Here is a 27,931-nt window from a genome sequence, read left to right as displayed (position 1 = left end):
GTATGTTACGTACTGCAGCCGTTTTGGCACACGATCAATTTGGCTTTGTTTATTTTGAGCAGATCTTTATCGTTAGTGGCAATATTTGTCCACGACACGTGACGCTCAACATGTTTAGTAGCGTTGCACAACTTCGTGCGACGTTTCGACATGCAGCAGCCAGGGATCGATCCAGAGGACAACCAGCCAGGGCCGATCCAGGAGGGGGGAAGGAGTAAACTGGGGAAAAGCGGCGAAATTGAGGGGAGGTAAAGTTGGGGGCGGCGCGTCGGCGGCGAAAATTTAAAAGATGATTAAACAAATAAGCCACATCCTTAATAATTTATCACTATTTACATGACTGAAATTTCACATATTTTAGTAGATTACAAAAATAAAATGTGGTCGCACTGCGTTCGAGTTTGGCATGTTTTGCACGACGGTGCAGACAGCACGATCGGCCGTACGCGGTCTGGACCTGGGACCGGTTGTGTTTCGTTGTGTGAATGAAGTTATGCAATCTCCGATTCCTCAACAACCTTAATTTCCACAAATAATTCAAGACCAAAATTAGTCAAATCGTTCCAGCCGTTCTCGAGTTTTAGCGGGACTAACGTACAATAATAAATGTTCTTATATAGAGATTTAATAAAGTATTAGGCAAAACAAACAGCTTGAATAATTCATATCTAACATTCGTTATTTTTCCTAAATTAATTTTTAAAGCAACAATTGCTATCTGTATGTCATAAATATTAAATGTCTTCCACAAAGTGAAGGGGTTGTGTACCTAATTATAAGAAACTGTTTAATTATGGCGCCGGGGTTTAATGATATACACAGATAAAAACATCAAATATTACAGTTTCTAAGGTGACACAATAATAACACGTGTGCATAACAACTTTTTTTTAAGAATAGGCGCACAATGACTGCATATGTAGAGTAAGTTTTTGTGTAAGCACATTGTAATGTGTACCTAATCTGTCTCGTTGGTTGAGTGCTCGTAAGAAAGTAAGCTAGTTTGATTTCTGAATGGGGCAAAGCATTATTTGTTTTTAGTAAAGAATGACTAATACTGTCACGGTGACACGATGTATGGCAATTAATTCGCTCCCTTTTACATGGGACTCATCAAAAACTTGCGAAAAGAAAGCATGGCCGTCCTCGACAAATTGACGACGTACTGTAGTGGAAGCGGCGGGCAATCGGCATGATCTGGCGCGCCCTCTGTCCCATCTAGGGGACATGGGACCTTAAGTCAAGTCATATAAAACTTAATATGTTAGCTAGCTATCTAAGTACCTACCCAAATACAGCTTTTACAGCCCTACCTGGGCTACCTTCAAAGAGTATAAGTATACTACCTGTAGGTAAGTAGTTTCACTTTACCCCACTACGACAGTGTACACCGACTCTAACGCAAAGTAATAAGACTATAATTTAAAAGAAAGGTTTGTATTTTTTCACACACTTTTATGTAATTAACTTAATTATACACAATACATAATTATTACTTGACAGTGTTTCGATACAAACACAAAGAAATCTCGAGTCGTTGCAACATGACGTCGCTTTATAGAAGATATTTTTTCAAGAAAAAATCGAAGCAACGATTTAATGAACGAGTAAGATAACTTTTTGTACCGAAAGACTGAGTTTTTGGCGAAGAAATCTTTTGCGTCGAGGTGCTAATGGATCTGAGCATTCACTTGTCTTATAGAACATCGAGATTTCGCCCTTTTGTTGAACTGAGCAATGAGCAGATTCGAGCATAGTAGAGCGAGCGAGCTAAACATCGCTACGAATGCTCTAGTCATTATCGGACTTGAAAAAACGTTCCTGTTATTCGCTACAACTCGCTAAAACACTCGAGGGAATGCTCGCCAGAACACTGGAACATGCTATCCACAACGCGATTTCTGTAATTTAACATTAAACAATGCTCATTATAAGTGAATACTCAAGTTCGTCATCATCTTTGCATTTCTAGACCTATGAGTTCTGCGTTCGATTTCTTAGGACTTAAGCGTAACCGTAACCTTACGTAGGGTCAGACATTATTTCGAATTTGCGACGTTATAAAACCTATTACCTATGTACCAATATCAATCGTGGATCGAGATTTATAATTATATTATTATTTATTTATATTTATAGCACAGAATTACATTCTAAAATCTATTAAGTATATTAATCGTGAATAATTAGCAAGAATTTAAAGCAGAAAATAATAAGTTTATGCTTAGCATGCTGTCAATATTGTATAGATAACATTTAAGTCGTCCAGTAGTAGTTAGTATCTAATATATGAACAGATACTCTAGGTAGACATCACTAATAGATATCTTATAGTAAATCATATCTAAACAACTGTGTAGATATACGATAAGAGCGACTACGACACGTCGTATGCGCCGACGAAGAAAGTCCTGGGATGGGTGGCCATCCGGATGACACACAACATCTCTGAGAAAACCACGCAAGTACCAACAGACACCAATTAAACTAATAGTAAGAGGCGACTAAGGAAGATCTACACATTTGACAAAGATCTTGTCAAAGGAAGTCAACAATTAAAGATTGACGTTCAAGAAAAGAGCGTATTCCTTTTTAAAAGGCTGACAACGCACCTGTGACTCCTCTGGTGTTGCGGGTGTCCATGGGCGGCGCTTATCGCTTACCATAAGGTGACCCGTCTGCTCGTTCGCCCCTATTTCATAAAAAAAGGTCTGACAGCAACTTTCTCTGAACATTTTAAACTGCAATCTCCCAACACCTAAGGCAACACAAATGCGTTGCAGACCAACAACTGTTGGTGCATAATTTTCGCCGAGTCGTCCTCCAAGAAAATGATGGCGCAATACTTTTCGGGGAACATTCTAGTCTGATACATCCACTCCTGGATGAATTAGGCATCTAAGCGCCTGTTTCACCACCTTCATATAAGTGCCTAATAAACTTATGTAACAGATAGTGCATACAATTTCGTTCTCAATTCAAAGTTATATGATACAAAGCGGCTATCCAGAAATTCTGAAACAAGTCCTAAGACTGAAATCATTTACCTATTGCCTAAATAATTAATTTCGTCAGAAACTTTAAACGTGACTTAAGTGACGTGTGTATTTCTATATGCCAGTATGTTGTGGGACATGTTCTACTGGTTCGAGATGGCGAACCTGTTCCTGGTGGGTCCCTCGGAGCTCGTCAGCATGCTGACTACTGCCTACGAGGCCAAGACCTTCCGGGACTCCATCAAGGTGTTCCGCACCATGCCCTGCTTCGGTTGCGTTGTACTATGTAAGTAGTTATTGAATTAGCTATTAGATATTTTTGAGGAAAGTCTTGTTCCTTCTATCATTTAATAGGTAGGTACATTAAACGACTCTTTTTCGGTTTTAGAGTTTACTAAGAATCTTTAAATTGTGAGGCAGTGAACTTAACACTCGTAAACGCTGCAAAAAAACAACATGCCTAACTAAATGGCATAGTCATTTGATTTTGAATCTTGACATAACTTTACGAGTTAGGCGATTTTATTTTCAGGATTGTGCAGATATGACAAGTTTCTGGACCTTCTTAATTACAAAATACCAATTTATAGTTATGCAGCATTATTTAGTGCTAGGTACTGTACTTATTCGTGCGGGATCAGTCGTTCATATTTCCATTTAGCCATGTCCTTTTCGTTGTCGATCCTAACTACTAAATGATGTACCAGCGATGTTCAAGTCCATCAAGATGGTGGTCCACCGGCCTGTGTACGAGAACCTGGCGAACGAGCTCCGGGAGATGTGGCCGGAGGGCGAGGTCTCTGAGGAGGAGCACCACATCATCAGCTCCGCGCTCAAACAGCTCAATTTTATTGTTAAAGGTGGGATATTTAATTTTAATGTAATGTAGGCTAGGTAGGTATTAGGTAGGCCACCATTTTTAATACTGAATCAACGGCCTGTTACAGCCCATTGAATTGTTAAGCCTCCTATATTTTACACAGTTTGCCATAATCTCCACAAAAGCTGATAGGAAATCGCAATTTAGTAGGTTTAGACTTATTAGAGAGAGCTACTGTTCTATCTCTGTCAAATATGTCATCACTTATCAAATCTTCTCCGACCAGCAGCGTTCTTTTTGATATTAATTCCGTTGGAAATAGCAAAAACACTGAAAGATTCCGATAAAAACCTTCAAAATCTATTTATTCTCTTCTATCTCTTATTCGTAGGCTACTACTGGTGCAACAACGCGCTACTGATCAGCTTCCTCTCGCCCCCCTACTTCATCACCATCGCGCGCTACTTCGGGTACGACTCTCCCATGGGGCTCCACTTCTTGTACTGGCTGCCCTTTGACCCTTACCAGCCGGTCTACTATGAGATCACGCTTGTCTTACAAACCTGGCATGGTAAGCTGTTATTTAGATAAATTTTGGATAACTGATTTGGAAGAACAGAGCGTATTTCTTGCTTTAAGGACGGAAATGCATCGGTGACTCCTCTGATGTTGCGGGTGTTAATCGCTAACCAGGTGATACTACACTACTAAAAAATTACAATCTATGGAAAATATTAGCACCCAGAGATGGGGACTACCTAGCGGATTACTGGGGCTCCGGCTCGAAAAGCAGGAGTAGGAACGGGGTGGTTTTAGTCAGTAAGAGTGACACTCACTCTCGCCTCGCGCAAAGCGAGAGAAAGAGAAGCTATTGGATGATTATCCCACCTCAAAAAAAAAGGAAAATATTTGCCACTTAAATTAATTGAAAACATGGTGTGATGAATAATCACCATTTCATTATTTATTACTCCTTTGGTTATCACTAGCACTGGTGGTGATCTGGTTCAACGTGGCGTGGGACATGTTGTTCTGTCTGTTCCTCTGCCACATCACCACGCAGTTCGACCTGCTCGCCAGGCGGGTGCGGAGACTGTTCTACGTTCAGGTCGACAAACAACTCGTCAGCTCTTATCCTATGGGTAAGTCAATTATCATTTCACTGTCACTATAGACATCTTGAAATAATTTTAGAAATGACTAAAACTGATACGCTTGATTAATTCTTGCCTAGATATTTATTAACCTTTTTATAAATGATAAATAATATTTATTTTTGCAAATAGATTACAATGTAACTCTTTTACACGTCAATCTCTTAAATAACTAGATGAGGTCGGCATTTCCTATCGGACTACTCTGAGAAGAAATGCCGAAACAAACTCAGAGGTATAGTATAGTTTAAAGTCCAGACAAAAATGCATTGTTTTGACTTACTTAATAATGCATTTTTATATTTGATGGTTTGACATTTGGCCGCTATCTCACCTGGTGGTAAGCGAAGATGCGGCTTACGATAGAGCACGTCTGCCCATAAGTAACCTATTCACTCGTAGGGCCTTGAAGACATCCAGGTTATACGCATCAAGAAACACAGAATCCGGCAAAGAATTACACTCCATAGCAGTGCCTGTTCAAATTGTCATAATTATCGTCATCATAGCACAAATGGTGAAAACTGAGCGTACATTGTATAGCGGGATTACGTGCTCTAATGTGCACATCTGCCTATTCTTTCGGGGATAAAAGGCGTGACGTTGTGTATCGTCATTATATCGGCCACAAGCAAGACGTTCATTGCTGAACATGAGCTTTACTTAATGAAATATAGATATTTTTCATGCTCTACAAATACCTAGTATCCTCATTGTCTTATGTGGAATTTGTAGCATCTGTGAGCAAAGAGTTTCTCGAAACCGAAGGAGACCGAGTGAACTCGTACGGCGCTCAGTACTGGGAGGCCAGATACCAGAAGGAGATCACCGAGATTGTTCTCCGACATCATTCCTTGATCAGGTAGGTGGCAATCCGGAGCTGCAGACTGTCTCGTGGGTTACCAGGGCTCTGGTTTGAACAGCAGAAGTAGAAACGGGGTGGTTTTTAATCAGTAAGAGTCTAACACTCCCTCTCACCTCGCCCAAAGCGGGAGAAGTCATTGGATGATTTTCCCCCCTTAATAACAAGGTAAATAAAATAACAAGGTAGGTGGCAATCGTAATATACCTAAAAACACTCGCCACTACTCATAGGTCTCCAGAATCAAGGCGAGTCTTTTGCCGCCACTAATCTTTTGACAATTGAAATTGTATTAAATCCTAGAAAACACACTTCTTTTGCACACAGAATGCATTATTCTGTGGTTACTGCCTGACCTGGCTGTTGATTGAAAACTTCCCAGGTTGACGAATGACGTGGAGAACATGTTCAGTCTGGCGTTGCTGATCAACTTCATGAACAGCTCCATCATCATCTGCTTTTGCGGGTTCTGTTGCGTTGTGAGTAGATCCTTAACAAGTAGGTAATAATAATCTACTAGGTATCTATCCATTTAATGACTGCACAGTTGGCGTGATGGCTGGACAACGGGCTGCCGCGTAACGTGTAGCGGATTCCCGCACGGAGCAACTCTTTGTGTGAACGACAAATTGTTGTTTCGGGTCTGAGTGCCATGTCTATGTGAGTGATGAGCCACCCGACAGCAGAAAATCCTACCGCAACATATTTATTAAAAAAAATGTGTGGTTAGTTAGTTTCTGTTGAAGTCATCGTCGTAATCGCCTTAATAATAATTTAATGTTTAATTTTGCTACAGTTGATCGAGAAGTGGAACGAGGTGGCGTACAAGTCGTTCCTAGTGACTGCACTGTCACAGACCTGGCTGCTCTGCTGGTACGGACAGAAGCTCATCGATTCTGTGAGTCGTATTTCTTATTAATATAACGTTAATTAACGTGCTCCATCATAGGCCGCATCATCACTTATCACATCATATCAGGCGAGATAGCGGCCAAACTTCGATCAATCAAATGTAAAAAAATTGCTAACCTAATAAACATGTGAAGTTGAAAAAGTAACTCAGTTTTGTGAAAAAACTAAGGTATTGGCTTATTATGACTTAAGATGTTGGTTACTTACGTATAAACGAGTTTTATCATTTAGCTGATAGACGGATTTAGATGTGGGTTACTTATGTAGACGAATTTTAGCTGTGAGAAAACTATCAGTTAGTTAATCTAGTAGTTAAAAATACTATTTGTTTCTAAACACGGCAGAGCCAGCGATTATCCGATGCCCTGTACGGCTGCGGTTGGTACAACTCTTCGAAGAGGGCGAGGAGTGCGGTGCTGATCATGTTACACAGGTAATTATCACCAAGCACTCATGATTTTGTACTCAAACGCCAAGAATGTTTCTGTTCATAAGATCCTGGAAATGGACTCTGGCCACCGTGGTGACGTTCATGCTTATTCAGTTTTTGTGTAACATCGACGCCATGGCCATTCGATATGGCTACTTTCAAGTGCCAGAAGTAGTTTCCTTATTATTATTTTTTTGTGTAAAATCACGCCGTACTATGCCATAGCCAGTCGACTTGTTGACTTTCAGTTGCCAGAAGTAGCCAGGCGTTGACGCTTACATCACTATGGCGTCTTAGTAAAGCTTTTAGCAACTACTCTTGGATTTTTGATGTTGTAGTAAATTGCAATTACTCTTGAATGTAAGATGTTGTAGTACTTAAATTTTTTCTATAACTTTCAGGGCCCAAAAGGGTATTTACGTGACAACGCATGGATTTTCAGTGATCTCTCTCGCCAGTTACAGCACGGTAATACATATGACTACTTACTTACCTATATTTTATATAGAAATACATATATATCTCAACAATACCTATTGCCAAATAATCTTATTTTTCGTTGTTTTCCAGATTATAAAAACAGCATGGTCCTACTTCACTCTGCTTCTCAACTTCTTCAAAGAGAAAAGTGTTAATTAGTAGCTGCTTACTGATATTAGATAAGGAAACGCTTATATGTATTTTGAAATCTAGAACATGGATGCTGGCAGCAAGATGCAACCCCTTACGCTTCCCAGAAAAGTAATAAAACAAAAGTACCTAAGTATGGTCCAAGTTATAAACACCTCGAGGTCCCTCGTTAGTAAATCTCTTACAATATCTGATCTGATCAAAAACTATCGGTCCTTGTTAAAAAGTAACGAAATTTTCGTAAGTCCCTTCATCTATAGGAGGGGGTGTACCTACACCCGTGATAAAAATATATTTCCAAATTAAGGGATAGGGGGTGGATGGAAGTGGCCTTGGACCACATTTATAAAGTCTCATACATACAATTTCTTCAGGGAACTAAAACATAACTGATAAAATATAATGGCAGTACTGCACCTCTTCATACCCCTTTGGGAAATAGCCAGCGTCCTGTTATATATATGTATTCAGACATAATGCTTTGCTTGAACCTGTAGCCATTGTAATTTAGAAACTTAGACGTAGAAGCAGGTAATAAAAATATAGAAAACGTAAAAAATCTTTTATTTTTGTATATGTATGTATAAAATCATTTTCATGTATAGTATAGTAGGTAACAGGTACATTATTAGTACAGCGACTGTCTGGCCGCCACTCCGCGGATATGGAGGTCGATGTACTTTCACTATTTTAGATTATTATTGTTATTATATGAGCGGGAGGTCGAGGAGTCCTGAGACACACCTCGTCAGATATTTACATTGCTGCAGCGCACACTTCGGACGATATAAATAAAACTCAGGCGTTAGATTTGCATCTTATTTTATTGATTTGTCCTCCCAAAAGTTGTTTTTTCGCTTATGTTCGGACTTACAGGATTATTTTTTTTTCTTGGGCTACTTACAGTACATTACAACGTTTTATAAAGAAATCACAATGTGTTCGCGACCGCCACCGCCGCCGCGCCACCCATACACTCGCTCAAAGTAAATTTAATCAGTCGTTTTTTACACATAACTCGAAAACATTTACAAAAACACCGCGCGCTGCTCAGTACCCGCCTACATTAATACTATAGTGAAGTCGGGAGGGTAGGCTTTATACAACAGGGAGGTAGTCATAAAACTGACGGACAGGCTCCGGCGGTGGGTGGCGGAGCCCCGCAGGGCGCAGCCCCCGCACGGGCGCGGCTCGTGGAGCGGCGGCGGCGGCGCTCTCCTCTCCCGCTATATTTATACCGGCCTCGGGGGCCCTCCTAACTAAAAAACCAAATCAAATCTCTAATTCAACTCTTAGCTAACCTGTATAATTACAAATGCATATACATAATAACCATACACTTTTACATATGTATATAATTTATATAACTTACGCTACTCCGTTAACGTTACGCTATACATATAGTAGGGTGTACACAGTTCCCGAGTCGAGGCTAGTTCGATTTCAATCAGCTCGGAGACCGTTCCGGACTTCGCTGTGGCGGGCCGATATACACAAAGTTTACATGAAACGAACGACATAATGGTATTTACAATACGAAAGTAACAAATGATCAATTCAACTACGCGCACTCTAACCTAGTGGATGAGGCGACAGCGAAATCCGAAGCGAAGCAATACAAAAGGTATATAGTGGTCGTCGCACTGTACATTCTGTACAATGTACAGGCCGAGTGGGCTAGTGGAGCTACACACACATGGACGAGTCGCGAGCGCGGCGCCTACATCGGAGCGGCGATGGAAGACTGGATTACAAACTAGTACCACGGACACTAGTCACTAGCGGCAGTGCTGGACGCGGGGGACCCGCTCTGTTGCTCGACCAAATACAGAAACATCTTCATAACTAAATAAATAACAATTCATAATCGTATTCTCACTAATCGACAGCATAATGTTCATAAGCGTATCGAGTGCCACGTGCGTGGCGCGGACGTGACGCGGACGTGGCGCGGACGTGACGCGACGTGCCGCCGACGTGATCGTCAATCAAATCGCTTACTACCGGACATTTAAAGCTCTCCCACAACACATGAACGGTATTTAATCCCTGCATTACAAAACAAGATATAAATATACAATTTAGTACCATCGTCTCTACACGATTACATCGAGGTCTGCACTCCCACGTACTCCGAGATCACACGAAATGCACCCAGTACGGTATCGATACTTTGTGTTCAATGTCTTTTGTCAGAATACTACACGTCACTATAAGAATCCGTTTGTAAAAAAACTTCGTACGTATTTACATGAGTTTACATAAACAATAACATGGAAAGTATGGGCCGGGCACCACCACGAGTGCCCGGCATGTCCTGGCTCGGTCGAGGCCGCTCCGTACGGCGCACGGTCACTGCACTGTCACTGCACTGTTACTGCACTGTTACTGCACTGTCGCTGTACTGTCACTGCGCTGGTACAGTTTGTTACACTGCCACAATGCCACTCGTGGGATATATGATGGTGTACGTTACTCCGTGGAGTGAGTGCGCGTGATGACGGAGCAGCGCCGCTGCTAGGCGGGGGCGGGGTGTGCGCGGGGGCGCGGGGGCGCGCGGGGCGGGGGCGCGGGGGGCGCGGGGCGTCAGTCCTCGTCCGACAGCGGCTCGTACTGCGCCGACATCAGCGGCGCCGGCTCCACGGGCGGCGGGGGCGCCGGCGTCGACACCGACGTACTCGGGGCCGTACTGTTGGCCGCCGCTGTAGGGGGGAAAGAAACATTATATTAGTACACAACAATTACAAATCATAGGTATTTTCTCAACACTGATCAAAGTCACATTCTGTCTACATTTATCTTGAAGAATGAAGAAGATGGTGCACAAAACAAGACATTTGACCATCGAAATTTCAAAGCAAAATATAAAAAAAAAAACACAATGTAACAATACTCACCATCCCCTGCAGCCTGTACGTTGAGCGCTGAGTACGGGTACGCGTATGCAGTGGTAGGGAATGCGAGGGGCTTGGCTCGCTCGTCCGCGTCCGAGCGCATCACCTCCACGATACGGTTCGTGACGTAATCAAACGCCGTCAGTACTCCCCCTCCCGCGCCGCTGCCCCCCACCCCACTGCCCACGCCCACGCCCACTGAGGACGAGCCCACGCAACTGTAGCGACGGTTGCTGTTGTTTCTGGAACAAATGGTATATGATAAGTATGAAGTCAATAAACTAGACATAAATCATTACTTGAAAAATCAAATCAAATCTTATTTTGTGATGATCCTTACAAATTATACCAAAGTATAATCCTCCCCTCCTACTCCTACCGCGTCTGTTCGTGATAATCTCAAAAACGATTGAACGGATTATGATACTATTTTCACCTAAGAATTTGAGAATGAGAATGTCAGGAAGCAAGCAATTATTTTTACTATCAAAGACAACAAGCAACAGATTTTATTGATTTCTGCTCAACTTTTAGTTGTGATTTAGGCAAAAAAGGTAAGCTTATGAACGTACACCAAATCATCATGATAGTAGTAAGCATAAATACCTGTTGGCAGGATGGTTGTCAGGCGGGCTGACAGGTTCGAGGTAGGGCGCGTGTTTGGGCGCGTCGCGGCGCTTCCACTCGTCCGGCGCGCCAGCCACGTAGCCCTCGGAGTTACCCACATTGAATCTGTTACTGGAAACATTACTACGTGTTAGAAAATATATTTTAATAAGAACCTACATTTTGAATAGAATGTAAGAAGACGGGGTCTTCGTATGTTCAAAAGACCTCAAATGAATAAATATAAATAAAAAAAAATGTTAAGAAGCTTAATATTAATCTGAGGATGACGATTTTAGTATAACCAAAGTTTGCTAAATAGATCTAAGCCAGAATGTTTTCATTGTGTCTCAATCTCGTATAGTAGTAGAGGTAGGGACTTCTAAACAGCCCTATTGATTAAAAGAAAGAGTAAGACATAGTCTGTTGGTGCTACATACTTGTGATGCATGACGGAGGTGGTGGGGCTGCAGAAGTCTCGAGTGATGATGTTGGAGGCGAGGTCTCCGAGCTTGATGGACGTGGTGTGCGCCGCGTCCTCCACGCTCGCGCCCCCGCCCCCGCCCGCGCCCCCGCCCGGGCCCCCGGTCACTGATACTCCTACACCGCCCACACCTACTGGACGCTCTACGCGCTCCTGTTGTTGCTGGAATTATATTAAAACATGTTAGTACAACATAAAACTCAAGATACACTAGAGTAAAAATTGAACCACTCAGTGAAATCAACATTTTTTTTATTTAAATGACGGTAAACGAGCACACCGATCATGATAGTAAGTAATCACCGCCGCCCATGAACACTTGAAACACCAGAGGCGTTACATGTGCGTTGCCGGCCTTTTGGGGGTTAGAAATTTAAGGTTAATTGGAGAATCGGGGATTGGGAAATTTGGGAAGAGGGGGTAATTGGGCTTGCATATAATATAATTATCTTAATTCGTAATAGAAGTAAATATGGATTATATGTGTATCTTAATTTTCAAAATATGTTATCTGGATACATATTATACCCCAATTACAAAAATTTTAATTGTATTACGAAGTGTAACTCACCGGGAACCTCTGATCCGAGCTCTGGCTGATCTGATGCGTGATGATGGCGTCAATGAGCGAGGCGGCAGTGAGCGTCCCCTCGGCCGGCCTCGGCCGGCCGTCAGCCGGGGCCGCGCCCGCCGCCGCCCCCGGCGCCGCGCCGCCCACCGGGACTGTCGATACCACTGTACGGCTGGGGGAAGAATACGAAAGTTATTATTAAGATTATTCAAAAATAATTTCTGAAATCTACGTTTTTCAAGGAATATACAATAGAATAGAAGAAGTACGTATTAGACGTACTGCGTACATGTCAATATGCGAATGCAAAGGATAGAAAATCTTCTTTCGTTCTCTTTTACCACCAGTAATATAATATGGCATAACTACTTTAACCGACACAATGTGGGTTAATATGTATTAAATCGGTACTCAATTTATATCCAAGTTTAATAAATTGGATTTTGAAATAAGAAAAGCATGTACCTATTGTAACTATTACAAGCAAAAACTTGATAGGAAACCAGTTTAGAGGAGGATTTTATACCCCTGTAACCCACTTTAGATTTTCAATACCAAAAACAACTAGATAAAAAATACTCACGCATCTTTCCTGTCGATATGGTGCGGTGTCTGCGCCCTGGGCTTGCCCGGCGTGCTGTACGTCACCGACTGGATCATGCGACGCTCTCCGTCCTGCGACGATACGCTCTGCAACAATACATAACGATAACATTAGTAAACGAAGTATATGTACTATGTAGTTAGGCAGTAAGTAAGCAGCTTGACAATGCCACCAACAAATATTAGCTTACGTAAAAAAATCTTAGACTTTTAGGAGGACGTACATCTTAGAAACCCAAATTTTATGAGCATTAATTGTAGCTAAGGTCCTATAATTGCGCTTGCTCCGTTGATTATTCAACGGAACCATAACATAAGCTAGAAGCTCAAACGGAATTAACTTAAATAAAAACATATGACTACATACTCGTCAATAGAGTACCTATTCAAATCAACTTTAAAAACATTCAAATTCGAATTTTTACAACACCAATATTAAATAGTTGGTATCAGGCCATAATATGCGCTATATCATTTTCTGTTGCTTCGCATAACTCTTACTAATTTTAACATCTGACTTTTAAGAAGGTCTCAATCTGACTATAGCTCGATTCGTTAAAGAGAGGATCCAGTTTAGTTGTGACTATTTATAATTAAAAAAAAGTCTATCTGTCAACCCAGAGACATGTCACCATTTAAGATTTCTTTCTTTAATGCACCGGCTTAAACATAATTATTAGAACTCGTCCGTAGAGTCATCGAAACAATCTAAATCATAAGACAGTACACACAGAATTGCATTTACAACAGCAATAATTAAAGAAAACAAGCTAGTTTAGTCAGTAAAGTAACCTAATAATGTTGATGTATCACATATTGTTGCTTCTGTTGCTCTTAAGACATTCAACATAAAGTTGCTTTTACAACATCAAAAAAAAAAACAATATTAAAATAAAATAAGCGAATATAGTCAGTAAAGTAAACTGACCATAATGTGTTGATGCCTGTCCTGTATCATTTGTTGTTGCTTCTGTTGCTGTTGCTGTTGCTCGGCTTGTCGCTCCTGCATCGCGTGCTATACGGTGTAACGTACGACGCATGTATTAAAAGCGTAGATTTTTTGGAAATCGCTGAGCAATTTATAGTTAAGAATTTAATCAAATGAAACGTTCATTTACTATTGTCAAGCCTAAACATTGTCTATCATGTCTTATTTGTTTGTACGTTTAGTAGTTGAAACTTATATTATTTTAATCAACTTTGTCTATAATTTACATTTAATTATAGTACAAAAAAAGTAGACAATAACATCTTCACAAAACTAATAAAAGTCGAAATCGATAAACTGAATGCATGTCATGTATATATAGCATGACTGGTAATTAGTGAACGATATTTAAACACGTGATTATACTCATTATCACTAACAACTTTCCTAAAAACATTCTTCATTTTATTGAGAAAAAAGGTAAGTAGATCATCAGTAAAGGTTACACCTGTCAAAATAAATATTTTATGACCGAGCCCTGAGGTGTTTCAGGGTTTCAGTTTTACAGAACCGTGAAGTAAACAAGGGTATATTAGTTTGTATATGTTAGATTAAGTACCACCACGCATTATCAATGGCGCCGGAAATGTCTAGAAAAATGCCTACTACATATTTCTGCTCAGATAATGTCACTGTGGTTTGGGCAGAGAGAGCCGCGTCTACAGTGGATTTACCCACATAATTAAAGGGTTTTTAAGAATGATAATTGAACGACGCACGATTTTCGTTTTTTATTCTAAAAAAACATCGACTACCTATCCATCGTAGCCGTACTCCCATCACTAAACACGACTATGGCTTTACGTTATACGCATAACACTTTACTTTATTTTTCATTTCATTAGATTTTAATTGAATACTAGAACATTCCGGTTGGTTTTAATTTAATTAACTACGCATCCGAATGATTTAACATAATACGAATGTGATACAGCTAAAATACTAAGGCATAATTTTTAAATCGCAGCAACTTTCAAGAGTGATACGAAACGTTACTGAATCTGTCAGCCGCACCTTGTTACAGCGCATTAGGTATAGTGAACGATATTTAAACACGTGATTGTACTCATGATTACAAACAACTTTCCCAAAAACATTCTTCATTTTATTGAGACAGGAAAACCTATAAAGTAGATTCTCGCAGAGTGCTAGCTAAGTAAAATCGAGTACTTACGATGGAGTGTTGCATGTGATGTCTGTCGTGCAGTATCTGCGCGGGCGAGGAGTGGTGGGGTTGGTGGTGTTGCTGGTGGGACTGGTGCTGGCTCTGCTGGTGTTGCTGGTGTTGCTGGTGTTGTTGGTGCTGTTGGTGTTGTTGGTGTTGTTGCTCCAGCGCGTGTTGTCGCTCCTGTATCGCGTGTATTGCCCTTTCGCTGGTAAAGATAAAGGGGAAATTAGTTTATTGTTCAATATTTAAAAAAAATATATCCAATGACTTCTTCCGCCTTGTGTAAGGCGAGAGTGAGTATCAGACTGTTACTGACTAAAAATCACTCCGTTCTTACTCCTGCTTTTAGAGCCGGAGCCCCGATAACCCGCTTGAAAAGTCCGCAGCTCCGGGTCAAATACACAGGGCTGCCCTAGTCACAAACTGCCGTACTCGTCCTTAGCCATTGTTTTTGAAACAAAATCGTTACTAAGGAACGGTTTAAGTAATCATTGAATGTCTCTGGGTACGGCAGATGCAGAACGCTTTTAGACATGTATAGATGGTATACTTACGCGTCTCGTCTCTGCATCTGTAGCTGTCTGTCTCGCTCTATGTACTGCGGCTGGGATTGTACTCTTCTGTCCATCATCTGCTGAAATATTACAATCATCGTTTAGTTTTATGAATCGAGTTTATTTTTCATAGGATTGTAAATATCCGATAATTTCCCGGGTCGGGCAAAGTATTACTGGGCTTTTTTCGGTTTTTTGAAAATTTCTCAGTCGTAGCACGGAGTCTGGAATTGTGTCCAGTATGTGGCAATAGACTCACCCCCTATTACATGGGACTTATAACACAAATGGTGAAAAGTGGGTGTACAATGTACATTATACAGTAGCATTACAAGCCGTAATATTGCACCTCTGCCTACCCCTTTGGGGATAAAAGGCATGACGTTTTTTTATCCGATCATATTAAAAGTATTTTTAATATCTTAAGGATAGATAAAAATAAATATTGTTTAGAAACGTGTATTATTAAAGTAACTCACCGTGAATTGAGAGCCGATAGGGAATTTTTGCGGCATAAACCTGTAGAAAGAAAATATTTTTTGTAAATTAATGATGTAATGACATATTCTTATACTATCAAATATGTATTTGAAATCTATGTAAAGAAACATTTGTTACACAAAAAGTGTTGTTAACTCTTGCAATATTTAATCAAATCTCCTCTCACCTGAGGTCATGATGTTGTTGCTGTTGCTGCTGTTGCTGTTGTTGTTGTTGCTGTTGTTGCTTGTTGTCCTGCTTACCGTCAGCCTGTGACCCTCGGGGGACCGGCAGAGCTGTCGCCGCCGACGCCACGTCCACTAGCGAGGTGAATGCTTCGTGACCTACGATATAAATAGAGTTTACATTTAACTCATGAATAAAAGATAAAAAATGTTTGATTGGTTTCGAGCCTCACCGGAGCCTTACATAGACGTTGCTCGAAACTAATCGAGCGTGCTCGAAAATTGTAAAATTAAAGTTAAGGTGTATCTGTGTTAAATAAATGTTTTCTTTTGTTTCTTTTGGTGGAAATATTATATGATACGACTATATGTTAAGCGTAGCGATTAATGTTCATCCCTTCTCTGAATGAGAAGAGGTGTTTACCCTACAGTGAGGCAATTACAAGTTAATCATGATATTTTCTTGTATATATGTTATGTATCTGTATGTTTGTTTGTTTGTTACCTGGCGGCGGCTGCGGATGCTGGTGAGGATAGACGTGTTGCGGGGAGTGGCGCTGTATTACGGATAAAGCGTCTCGTTGTCGGTACTGCGGGGATGCTGCACGTTCTTCTGTATAAACACAAACATATTCAGTTTAGAACTGGCTCATGATTTGTACCAAACATGCGTGGTAAATTGACTTTCTTACGTTATGTAGTACACGCAAAGTGAATATCTTCTTTTTTATGTTTATTATTATAGAAACACTGAAAAACCGCCTACATAATTAACTATCTTGTCTTTAACACAATATAAAGCTACCCTTGTGTAAAGGAATTGCAAACTTACCAGGTGGTGGATGTGGATGCGCGTGGTATGCATGGGGTGTATGCCTCTGTATGACGGAGGCATCCCTGGCGTCCCTTGCATCCCTTGCATCCCGTGCATCCCTCGCATCCCTGCGGTACTGAGGACTGGCGGCCCGCTCCCGCTCGCGTCGCGCCCCGCCATGCATCTGCTGCGACGTTATGAAGTCCGCCATGATTATCTGACGCTGTTCCGGCCCGTAAGGGTTACGAGTGTAGCCGGTCTGTGAACAAATAAATGAAAATTATAATTGTTATCTTCTAGGGTCGGTAAACGATATGGATCACCTGATGGTAAACGCAAAAACCAGAAGAAAATTACAAGTGCGTTGTCGGGCTTTTGGGGATTTCTTATCAGACATTAATGTCGTTCACTTTAACACCATAGTGATCTTGTGAGGCTGTCATCTGCCCTTTACATCCTCCTAAGAGATATTTTTAGGTCAGATCTTGGTCGACGTAATAAAAACAGTTTAACAACTTTCTACAAAAATACTCACAGGTGAAAACGAAGGGGATTGCGGCCTGGGCTGACTACTGGCGGCCGCGTAGTACGCCGCAGGTCCACCTGGACTTCTTCTCTTGTAGAACTCCAGGGTTCGCTTGTCAGGTAAGTGATGAGGATGTACCGGGGTCCCGGCTGTAATTGACCCCGTTTTGGGCTCGGGAGGGTTTCTGTGAGGCTCAAACCTCGTTTCTACTGGGGTCCCAAGAGTTATTGAACCTTTGGGGTTGGGTGACGCCTTAACTTGAGGTCTTGGCGGCGCTCCGACCGTTTTAGGCTTGGAATTGTACTGATTAGGAGATTCCCTTTCCTGCTGTGGCCGGTATTCTGTTGAGTTTCGATATACCTGCGGGAGAACAATATACAATAATAAAAGATCATATTTTTTGCGCAAGTAACTACAAACCGTTGCGCAACTTAATACTTTCTGAGTAAGTAAATCAATATCGTATACTAACCGACTTATTAGGATGTGAGAACGGCTGATCATGCCTCGGCCGTTTGACGCTAAGATCAAGTAAGGGCTCATGTCTTTCATGCCGTATAAGGAGCTGTTCGTGTCGCTCGGGCCGATCGGGTCGTTCGGGCCGCTCGGGTCGCTCCGGGCGCGGTTCTATGTGGAGGAGCATGACGTCCTTGTCGTTGGAGGGCGCGACGTGCGCGACGGGCGTGATGGTGGCGGCGCGCTGCGGGCTGGCGGCCCCGGCGGCGCCCGCGGCCCCCACGTGGGAACTGTTCACCACGCTCAAGGTCGCCAGCGCCTCGCGCCCGCTGGCGCACGCCGACGTCACCTGTTGGATACGGGACTGTTATACACACGTTAATTAATATACTGAATGCGACAACTCAACATAACACTTATACATTCCGCCGTACACATCAACATGACGAGAAGGTTCACTTCGAGTGTACGATTCTTTTAATTCCATCATCATAACATCACCTAACATCACACCTTTTACCTCCCTAACGGATACACTTCTATTCAATAGAGAAACCCAATAACACTCTGCTCGATACAGGAATCGAACCTGAGGCCTCTTGTTCGGACGTTGCTTATGCATCATCATTAACAAACAACTAAGGCTGCCTACTGCCTCGCGTCCGCAGTACATCCACCTTGTTACCGTGCGTGCATGTGTCCGTGTGTTACTATATAGAGTTCCTACCTTGATCTGATGCTTGATACTGGGGTGCTGGCTCGGCATGTCCTTGGTGAGGCTGATCTCTATGAGGTTGAGGACCACGTCCCGCACGGTCTGCGGCGCGCCCGTCATGCGGTTGACGACCGTGGTCGTGCCGGAGGAGACCACGGTCACCGGGCTACAGGACGCGGCCGCGGACACCGCCGTCGGGAGCGACGTGGGGGGAACGATCTGCGAGATGATACGATGATGTTACAAATGGCTCGAGGAGTGATCCTTTTAATGTATGATCCTAGCTAGCATCATCGTCATCATCGTATCGTATCAGCTTTAGGTCCTTTGGACTTAAGCCTCTTCATTGGCGTACAACGCCCGATCCCCCATGTTTCGTATCTAGCTATCTCCGGCCACCCTTATAAAGTCGTTGATACATCAATAGCATGGGCGCACCAAGTTACTGATGTCATGGACTCCGAATGGATCCTTTGGTAGATATGGGCCATGCTATCAGCTTACTGATTCTGAGCTATGTCGGTAACTTTAGTTCTCTTTAAGATTCTCTAATTTAGAATCTTTAGAAGTACGTTCATAGCTCGCTGTTGTTTTGTTGTTGACTATTGTCGATTATGCTTTGAAAACGTTTATTATTACAAAACATTTGTTTTATCTGCCCCTCTGCTTTAGACAACAAGAAGACTCGAAGAAGACCGCTCAGTTCTGTTAGTCGGTAATTTTTTTTAAAGAGATGTAGTTCGGTATTATATCATTTTGGTTTTAACTCTAGTTTACCGGTTAGCATCCACATGATACTGCAATTTCGTCAAAGAACTTCTCCCAAGCTGTATGAAGACATTAGACCCTTTTGATCATAGCAGTGCTTAGGTATATCGCCAGCGTATGAACAGTGCAGGGCATATCTATCTTCTTTACCAGCTTGTTCAGAGATCGAAGTTCTGACGAAATCGAACACATGGATACTTCAAGAGTCTCAGACAAAGGTTTGGACTTTGTGTTCCACTTAACACATTATTTTGATAATTTTATTGGTAGATAAAGTGATTGTTGGTTGTCATCTCCTTCTCGGCCCCGTCGTCATCACGACCTCTATTAGAGCCTTCAGGAACTATTTTAGGCTATTTTCACCCGACTATAAGAAGGGCTTTTGTGTGGACTTTTTCCCATAGGTCGCCCACTTGGTAGCGGTTGGTGACCGGAGACGCTGAACTACATAATATCGGCCTCCCTGCTCTAAATTAACCCCTGATGGGGTCCAAACTGTTTATATCAGTTTTGTTTCCCCAAATAAACTTAATTACACATTGAATATATAAAAATATATGTTTTATATACAATTCGCACACTTCAGACACATATTTTGTATTATAAAGGTAGACTTGTATTAGCTTAGTAAGCATTGCCTAACAAATTTAGAATTTAGGGTGATGCAGAGATGAAATGATGGTATGAATAGTAGGAAGCCTTCTCGAAATATGAAATGTTACATGCATATAGTGTTAGTATAAATAAATAAATGAAAAGAAATGAAATGAAATTTGCCAATTGTTTAGGAACATAAAAGTGAATTTTGTTAATAAAATAATATAGTAATAAACGACTGGATGTAATCCTGATCTCCTCCTATTAGGAGTATTTTTGACACATAAGAAGGCGATTGTTTGAAGGTCAAATTATTATAGTTTACACACATATATATTGAATATAGTAAGCTATGCAAAGCTAGAAGGAAAGATTATAAAGCTGTTAGACATTTTAGCCCCTTGTGTAAAGATTATTGCACGCAATGTGCCGCAATACATATAATTAAAGCAGGTTAGAACGTACAAAAAGTCGTTATTCAGAAGATCTGCTGCATACAGCAATAATTGAAGTAAAAGTGTTTAATACCAATTAACGAACCAAACAATTATATCAGAAGTCGATTAAATTCGATACAAATGAACGAACTGGATCTTTACTTGAGAAGTTTATAACCAAGCTTGATATGAATGAAATTGTTTCAAAAACAAAACATATAAAATGGTCAAGTCTTTATGAACGAGTAAGAATTTAAAAGATGACATTATTAAAGAGGGGAGATCTGGATTAAAGTCGTGAACAGTACCCTTAGTATGAGTTTGCTTAACGTTAAACGTAATCGAAATGAGAGCGCGTTCGGCGCTTTGATTGGCCAGCTGAAATAAATCAACCAATCAGAGCGCCGAACGTTTCGTTTCGATTACTTTAAACGTAAAGCAAACTCGTACTAAGGCCGCGAACGCACAGGCAGGTGGCTTGCTTAGCGCCTAGTGTCTAGCGCGTCACCTAGCGAGTAGCCCAGTAAAACGAACGTTCTAAAATAAACGCGACCGGCTGCACTGCGCGCTTAGCGCCTAGCTAGTCGCTTGGCGTGCATCCATGTTCATTTTAGAACGTTCGTTTTACTGGGCTACTCGCTAGGTGACGCGCTAGACACTAGGCGCTAAGCAAGCCACCTGCCTGTGCGTTCGCGGCCTAAGGGTACAGAAAATTGGTAAGAATAATGATATTGAACGTACCTTAGCGCTTGGCGCATCGTTCTCCTCGTCGGCAGTTTCGGTGGCGGAGGAGTCGTACTCGTCGCGGCGCGGGCGGCGGGGGCGACGGCGTCGGTGCGCGGCGCGGGCGCGGGCTGCGCGGGCGGGGCGCGCGCCGGGGACCCGCCGCTGGCCGTGTCCGTGTCGGCCGACGACAGCGCGCTGTCCTCGCTCGAGCTACACCGCGCCGACGCCGGACGGTCCGCCACTAACGTGTCTAGTTGTAACTTTCTCCTGTTGACAATGATTAGTAAAGTTACTAAACATAGCATGATTTATCATAATCTTATTATCGCAGTACCACTATCTATAGGCGTTTTCAATAAGCTAACCCTTTATCAGCAAGCGAAATTAGTAAAACATTGTTGTCACACGGTTCCATTCTGAACTTAGTTTATTTGGTATATTCCTGATAAATAAATTTTAAAACCTAACGCTGCATGTTATTATAATACATTTTAGATCATTAAATTACGAACAACCGGCACACACGATACAACAAAACACATTATCACCAAATCACAACAAAATCCATCATCATACCTATAAGTAAAGTAGAACGCCTTCAAACTGGCCGGAGTCCTGCCGCTGACGGCAGCTATCCGGTCCCATGCGGTGCCGTGTTCCCTCAGTAGCGCCCGGAACCGCGCCGCCTCCTCCTCCGTAGGTTCAGGCGCCGACCCTCCCTCCACTAACGCTTCTAACCTCTTCGTTATAGTCTTGTGGCAAACGAAACAACACTTGCTTAACTCGCTCGGGATTTCTGTGAAAGAAGGTGATGATTAGTTCAAAGGAAAACATTAATCATTAGGTTTCAAATTCTCCCAAGACAGACAAAAAAACTAATCTGACTCCACTCTCTGACTCAAACTTTAGTTGCTATTGAAAATGTCTTAGTCGTAAAAATCATCAACGTCTTTTTATTAGAATCTGCCGGGTCTTCTATAAGAATATAAGTATCAATTATCTCAAAATACAAGACAACAGATTTAATAAACAATTGACTAGTTAAAAAGGCAAAACCAAAAAACAAACTCACCGAACTCTTCCATAAGTGGCCTTTTCTGTTCTAAACTCAAGTCGTGCCACCGCGGAGGTAGATGCCTCAGTCTTTTGGGGCTGACCTTCGGGCCAGGGCACGTTGGGACCGGACACCTGGTGTATCGGGACCTAACGCACCTACTGTGGCAGGGCTCACAGACCCTGGCCCCTACGGCCTCTTCCTTGAGACCGTAGTGGACAGCCTGTGACCTTGAAACCAGGTGGTTGGCTCCGGAGTTATTGCAGACGGCACAATTGGATGATGTTGTGGTTATCGTCGTTGTGGTGATCGTGGCTGTGGATGATGGTGTTCCGATGCGTTCTGTTACGGCTGTAGACAAATTTCTTGTTGTTAGTACAATGGTGGTTGTCTGAAATGTGTGCTGAGGTGGTTTGATCATGTAAGCATTGTAGAACTTTCTCTTTTAGGCTAAAAAGTGTGAATTTTTGAATGTTTGTCTATACAAGTATGAATAAGATAGGATCTAAGACGACGACAGAAAATATACGTTTGTGACAAATACCTAATATACAAATGGTCTATAATAATAAAAAAATAAATCACGTAAACCAAACTCCACCTCACCTACAAACGAAACCAGCCAAAATCAAAACAGTTAAAAGCATTTAGGGAACAACAAACGCGAATCTAGTTTCCATATAGTTCATTATTCAAGCTTCAGTTGCATATTAACAAGTTTATTCAGAACAACGCGAGATGATCCGTAAATCACGGCACAGTGGAACGGGTCTCGTGCAATATTCAGCGGGCCCGCGTTGGGCGCCAATTTGTAGCAAAAGCAGATTAGCGTCAATTTAGTTCCGATACCGATGCACTGTTTGTTTAATTATTTATCGCTGTTTGTTATACAAATTGAATTACAGTCGAGTCATACACGCGTGCGTTCCAATTAATATCTATGCGAATTTATTATTTAGTTTGTTTCGTGTGTGAATTTGATAAAATGAAACGTTTGCCGACATGTTTGAGTAACGCTTTTAGATATACAAATAGCACTTTTATTAGTAGAAATAACAAATATCTATCCTTTTACTGTTTTAATGTAAGCGGCCACAGGGCCGCATCGTACGCAACACACGCACCGTACGCATTCCGTATGACGTCATCAGTACGCATCGCATGTAGGCATTGCCGTCGACGCAGTAGTATGAGTTTCTATACAAGACAAACTAAAACCCGTTGCGTACGATGCGGGTCTGTGGACGCTTAGTATAAGAAATAAAAAACATAGATTTCTGCACAAACGATTAAAACCTTTAAACGTTCTCTATAATAATTATTATTATTAGCCACCAAATAAGAACGGACATGGAAACAGTTTAGCAAGTTTACACAGCAGCGGAGGCGGTTAAACTGCATCGGTGCAAGTTAAATAATTAACTATTAGACGAACAGATTTGTGCTCGCTCGTATTAACTCGCCAACTGCTGGCTAATTACATTTGTGCAGTTTAGTTGTGAACAGAGGCGAGCTCTTGTTTGAGTATTCGGAGTAAGGATTCGTGAATTCATATTTTTTGGATAGGTTTTGCTAACTGCTTGTGGCTATAGCCCATTTTAGGGTCCTTGGTATACGTACATATATTCCTCATAACTCTTCTAGATTAAAAATATATGAATTCAGTCTTAAACGTTTTGATCAATGTGTTGTAATCTAATCTAAATATATACTTGTATATTATAACCTGAAGAGTTTGTTTGTTTGAACGCACTAATCTCCAGTATATGTCCAAATAGAATAATTATTTTTGTGTTAGATAGTAGAAATGGACCAATGGACGGGATGATAAATTCGAGGAACGTTATAGCGTTAGGAGCCGAGCAGAACGATAGCTAATATTTTTTATATCAATAAAATATTCAAACCACAAAACACTAGCATAAACCAAAAATGCTTTATTTCTTAAATCTGTATCGAACACCTCATTTATACTATAATGGCCAACCCCAAATTCCCTAAAGACGAATCTAACCAAAACGAATTAAACATAGGTACCGTAAATACAACAGATACATAAATACACGATCAGTTCGCCTGTCTGTACATCCATGGCTCGGAGTGCTAATTAGTGTCTGCGATCCCTGAGCAAACGAACGACGTTTGTCTTGCTACCACCAGACTATTACTAAGTGAATAGGGCATAGAATTGATAGTGCTAGAAACGACTTGAAAATTGTAAGGTTAGGCTAAGGTAAGGGGGTTTAATGAGCTAATCTATGTACAGATTGTCATTAAATAATAGTATATGTATGAAGCTAGTTTAATAGGTTGTCCCATGATTCGATTAAAATTTTAAATAATATGTATACGATCTTTCAGCTTTCAGTCCTTTCCAATCTTCCCAATCCCCGTTTCTCCAATAACCCTTAAATTCCTAACCACCAAAAGGCCGGCAACGCCCTTGTAACGCCTCTGGTGTTTCGAGCGTCCATGGGCGGCGCCGATTGCTTAAAATCAGGTGATCCGTCTGCTCGTTTACCGGCTTATACCATAAAAAAGAGGTTATTATTAAATAATATCTACTAACCTTTTAATAAACCACCGATAAAGCTACACAAAGTTACCCTAGAGACACAAAACCCGCGTCGAGCACCGTCAATTAATCTCAGTATCTCACCAATTACTGATATTTGCACAAGCGCTAATTGGATCTCGATTCAACGTTTTATTCAACTCAAAGCTAACTCAGCGTTTTGATTGAATGGCGCCCAACGTGGTACTAACATAATTACCAATTACGTACTGTTTTATATACTGATTACCATGTAAACTATATTGATGTTAATCGTGTGTTATTCCTAGAACCAATGATATAATAATTGATGTTGGAAATGCAAGTATAAATACAGTGAAAATTATTGGCGCCCAACAGGGACCAACGCCAACGGAAAATTTTTAAGCCCCTATTCATTTGTACACAACGAGACATGTGTATACACAATTTTCCTACACTCGATATCCCACGGGTGGGCAAACTGTGGAGCGGGATGTCACCTCTGTTTGCGCACCGATGTTCCGTGAAGCGCGAGAATTTAACGAGTCCGGCTATCTGTTTATTTACAGCGCAAACAGCGGCAGACATTTTGTAGATTAAATGCCTTCTGTATGCTGTGTGTTGATTTTATTATACAATTTGTCAATTCTCTTTAATAACACAAAAAATAACTATATACTGTTTCATTTCTCTTTGAAGTTATATTAGAAAACTATATTAAATACCAGCATATATATTAATTTTCAGGAACCTCTCTTAAATCTTAAGTAACCCCTAAACTAAGATAGGTGACTCAAGCTCAGATTCATGAACAACATTCCACGACACATGAATATGGCTCCTCTAGCATGGCTTGAAACTAGTCGACTTCCTCGTCAAACAGTTACGTGAGTAAGCCGATAACATAATAATTAACTTAGTATATCTCACGAAAATTATAATAAAACTTTCAACTAGATTGCTCGTCAAATTATGTGATGTGTGTAATTATGAAAATGATTGGTGTGAAGACAAAGCGATGTTCACAGTCTCATGGACCGTTTAATCTGTTAATCTTACAAAAGGCGGTACGGCCGCACGGGCGACATTGGCTGATGTTACATTTAGTATTCCGTGTGTGGTGAGCTGCTACGGTTTACACTGTCAACCGTGCCGAGGATTACAGCCGTCATATACTAATGTACCACGGATTAACTTACGTTTCGATCGGGAATTTCAGGGATTAAAAATAATGTAATGAGTTAGTGTTATTGAATATTCAATCTTCATTTGCATAATTGCTTTGCAATGTCACTGTTTTGTACATCATTGACAAGTTTTGGGAGACAGGTCTCCTATACTAATGAGAGATTTGCTATAATCCCCTACGCCGTACAATCAAGTTAGAGATCGCATTCTAAAAGGATTAAGTTTATCAAAGATGCACGATATTTACATAATCAACTCATCTTTACGAAAATTCGTAAATTTTTAAAGTCATTTATTTTTAATTAACCGCTGTAGTAATACAAAGGTATTGGAATAAAGGAGTTTTTGTCGCAGCTCACAAAGCGATAGCATCATTGAAATTAAACCTGATGTCGGTCACTTGGGAATCGTGGTTTAAAGCTTCCCCTCTGCTAAGACACGGTACCTCAATGTTTGAACTCACTCCTTCAAATGTGTTGGTAAATTAGCTACCGAACGAGATTTCGTAAATTGACGATTGTAGCCAGTCGTAGATATAATTTTAGATACGGGTTTTCGTATTTAACTATCTTTTAAATACTGAAACTTATCTCAAGTACGTTTGTATTGTAGAATTTATTTACGAAAATCATATTCCAACGCAATCTTAATTAGTTTAAAGCAAACCATTTTGAATTTTAAATATATTAACACAAAGACATAACGTCTCTCCTCAAAAAATCCTATGAACGCTCGTCTTGTCAGTTAATATTTTTGAAAAGATGACGTTTTACAAAGTCAATGGCTACGTCAAGGGAGTTGTAAGTGGATTAACTGTTTGTAAAGTCACAGACACTCGCCTGGATAGTCACTATCGTCTTGGGAACGTCTCTGGTACGCTTCATATTTCACTTTGTGTAAATAATACTCCCAAAAGATGGGTAAGGGATTGAAATGTGGTCTGGCTAAGGTATATGCTAATTCTAGGAATTGTGTTTTTCTTTAAAGTTGTAGTTATAAGAAGTAACGTTACAATGTGTATTAACTACTGCTTTATTGCCATTTTGAATCAAATGTTGAAATATCAATCCTCCAAACCTTCCTATAAATCCTATAATCCCGTGAAATGATTGAATATTCGCTGCTGAACATCAAACTTTGTACGCGAAGTTGTACCGTATCGCGGTGTATATAAAGAGAGTCGCGTGGCGGCGGCTCGCAGTCGTCGAGCGGCCGCGAGCGAGTATGTTGTCTCTGTACCGCGCGTGGCTGGGGCCGAGCCCCTGCGTCGCCAGGCCTGCGCCGCCCCCGGGGGCACACCGCCCCGTGCCGCGCCGGGCCAGGGTGCCCTCGCCACCGGCGTCACCACCGCCACCATCACCATCCTCCACTACATCCAGCGAGTTGGACGTGGAGCGCATCGAAGCTCCGGAGCCTCCGAAGCGCCAAAGCAACACAGTGCTGGACATCGCGTCGTGCGACGGGCCGGTGCAGTTCAGCCGCGTGCTGAACGTGGCGTGGCGCGAGAGCTCGCCGGAGCGCGGCTGGCCGTGCCGGGCGCGCAAGGCGGCGCGCGCCACGCTGCACTACTACCCGTGCAAGACGTGCGGCTGCAAGTTCCCGTCCTACTACTTCGTGCACAAGCACCGCAAGCGCTGCCACGCCGAGGAGCCCGCCGCCGCGGAGCCGGAGCCCGAGCCCTCCACCTCCACCGCCAAGTGAACCACCCGCGCAGTGAATCCGTACATATCAGTATTATGGAGTGATCTCAAGCGAGCTTACCAACTTGGTTATACCA

At 41.7% G+C, this 27,931-nt stretch overlaps 2 protein-coding genes across 2 annotated transcripts in view; one reads left to right on the top strand and one right to left on the bottom strand.

The window, feature by feature from the left end:
- Window positions 1–1,365: 1,365 nt before the first annotated feature.
- On the top strand, window positions 1,366–7,910 carry LOC118274985 (odorant receptor 85c). Its single transcript, XM_050696672.1, has 12 exons — window positions 1,366–1,607; window positions 2,361–2,461; window positions 3,122–3,282; window positions 3,704–3,856; window positions 4,208–4,387; window positions 4,806–4,958; window positions 5,706–5,832; window positions 6,215–6,311; window positions 6,629–6,730; window positions 7,089–7,177; window positions 7,576–7,642; window positions 7,745–7,910. Exons 1-12 carry the CDS (start codon window positions 1,545–1,547, stop codon window positions 7,811–7,813), a joined length of 1,362 nt encoding a protein of 453 aa, XP_050552629.1. The 5' UTR covers window positions 1,366–1,544; the 3' UTR covers window positions 7,814–7,910.
- Window positions 7,911–8,609: 699 nt separating this feature from the next.
- LOC118275051 (uncharacterized) overlaps window positions 8,610–27,931 on the bottom strand; it is a 68,080-nt gene continuing 48,758 nt past the window's right edge. Inside the window, 20 exon segments of the mRNA XM_050696670.1 lie at window positions 8,610–10,506; window positions 10,702–10,940; window positions 11,305–11,436; window positions 11,745–11,950; window positions 12,360–12,531; window positions 12,943–13,049; window positions 13,891–13,977; window positions 15,125–15,323; window positions 15,673–15,752; window positions 16,152–16,191; window positions 16,340–16,496; window positions 16,843–16,950; window positions 17,170–17,410; window positions 17,687–18,037; window positions 18,150–18,482; window positions 18,861–19,067; window positions 21,392–21,474; window positions 21,477–21,643; window positions 21,953–22,172; window positions 22,449–22,781. Of these exon segments, the coding sequence (XP_050552627.1) occupies window positions 10,391–10,506; window positions 10,702–10,940; window positions 11,305–11,436; window positions 11,745–11,950; window positions 12,360–12,531; window positions 12,943–13,049; window positions 13,891–13,977; window positions 15,125–15,323; window positions 15,673–15,752; window positions 16,152–16,191; window positions 16,340–16,496; window positions 16,843–16,950; window positions 17,170–17,410; window positions 17,687–18,037; window positions 18,150–18,482; window positions 18,861–19,067; window positions 21,392–21,474; window positions 21,477–21,643; window positions 21,953–22,172; window positions 22,449–22,781 (3,578 nt within the window). The 3' untranslated portion in view covers window positions 8,610–10,390.

The sequence above is a fragment of the Spodoptera frugiperda genome, chromosome 11, assembly GCF_023101765.2.
Source record: "Spodoptera frugiperda isolate SF20-4 chromosome 11, AGI-APGP_CSIRO_Sfru_2.0, whole genome shotgun sequence".
Lineage (NCBI taxonomy): Eukaryota > Metazoa > Arthropoda > Insecta > Lepidoptera > Noctuidae > Spodoptera > Spodoptera frugiperda.
This window is presented reverse-complemented; position numbering and strand designations above follow the sequence as displayed.

Coding starts and splice junctions, on each gene's coding strand:
- LOC118274985 (XM_050696672.1), top strand. CDS start 1,545: ATGACGTCGCTTTATAGAAGATATTTTTTCAAGAAAAAATCGAAGCAA. Junction 6,312..6,628: donor TTTGCGGGTTCTGTTGCGTT/GTGAGTAGATCC, acceptor ATTTTGCTACAG/TTGATCGAGAAGTGGAACGA. Junction 6,731..7,088: donor GACAGAAGCTCATCGATTCT/GTGAGTCGTATT, acceptor TAAACACGGCAG/AGCCAGCGATTATCCGATGC.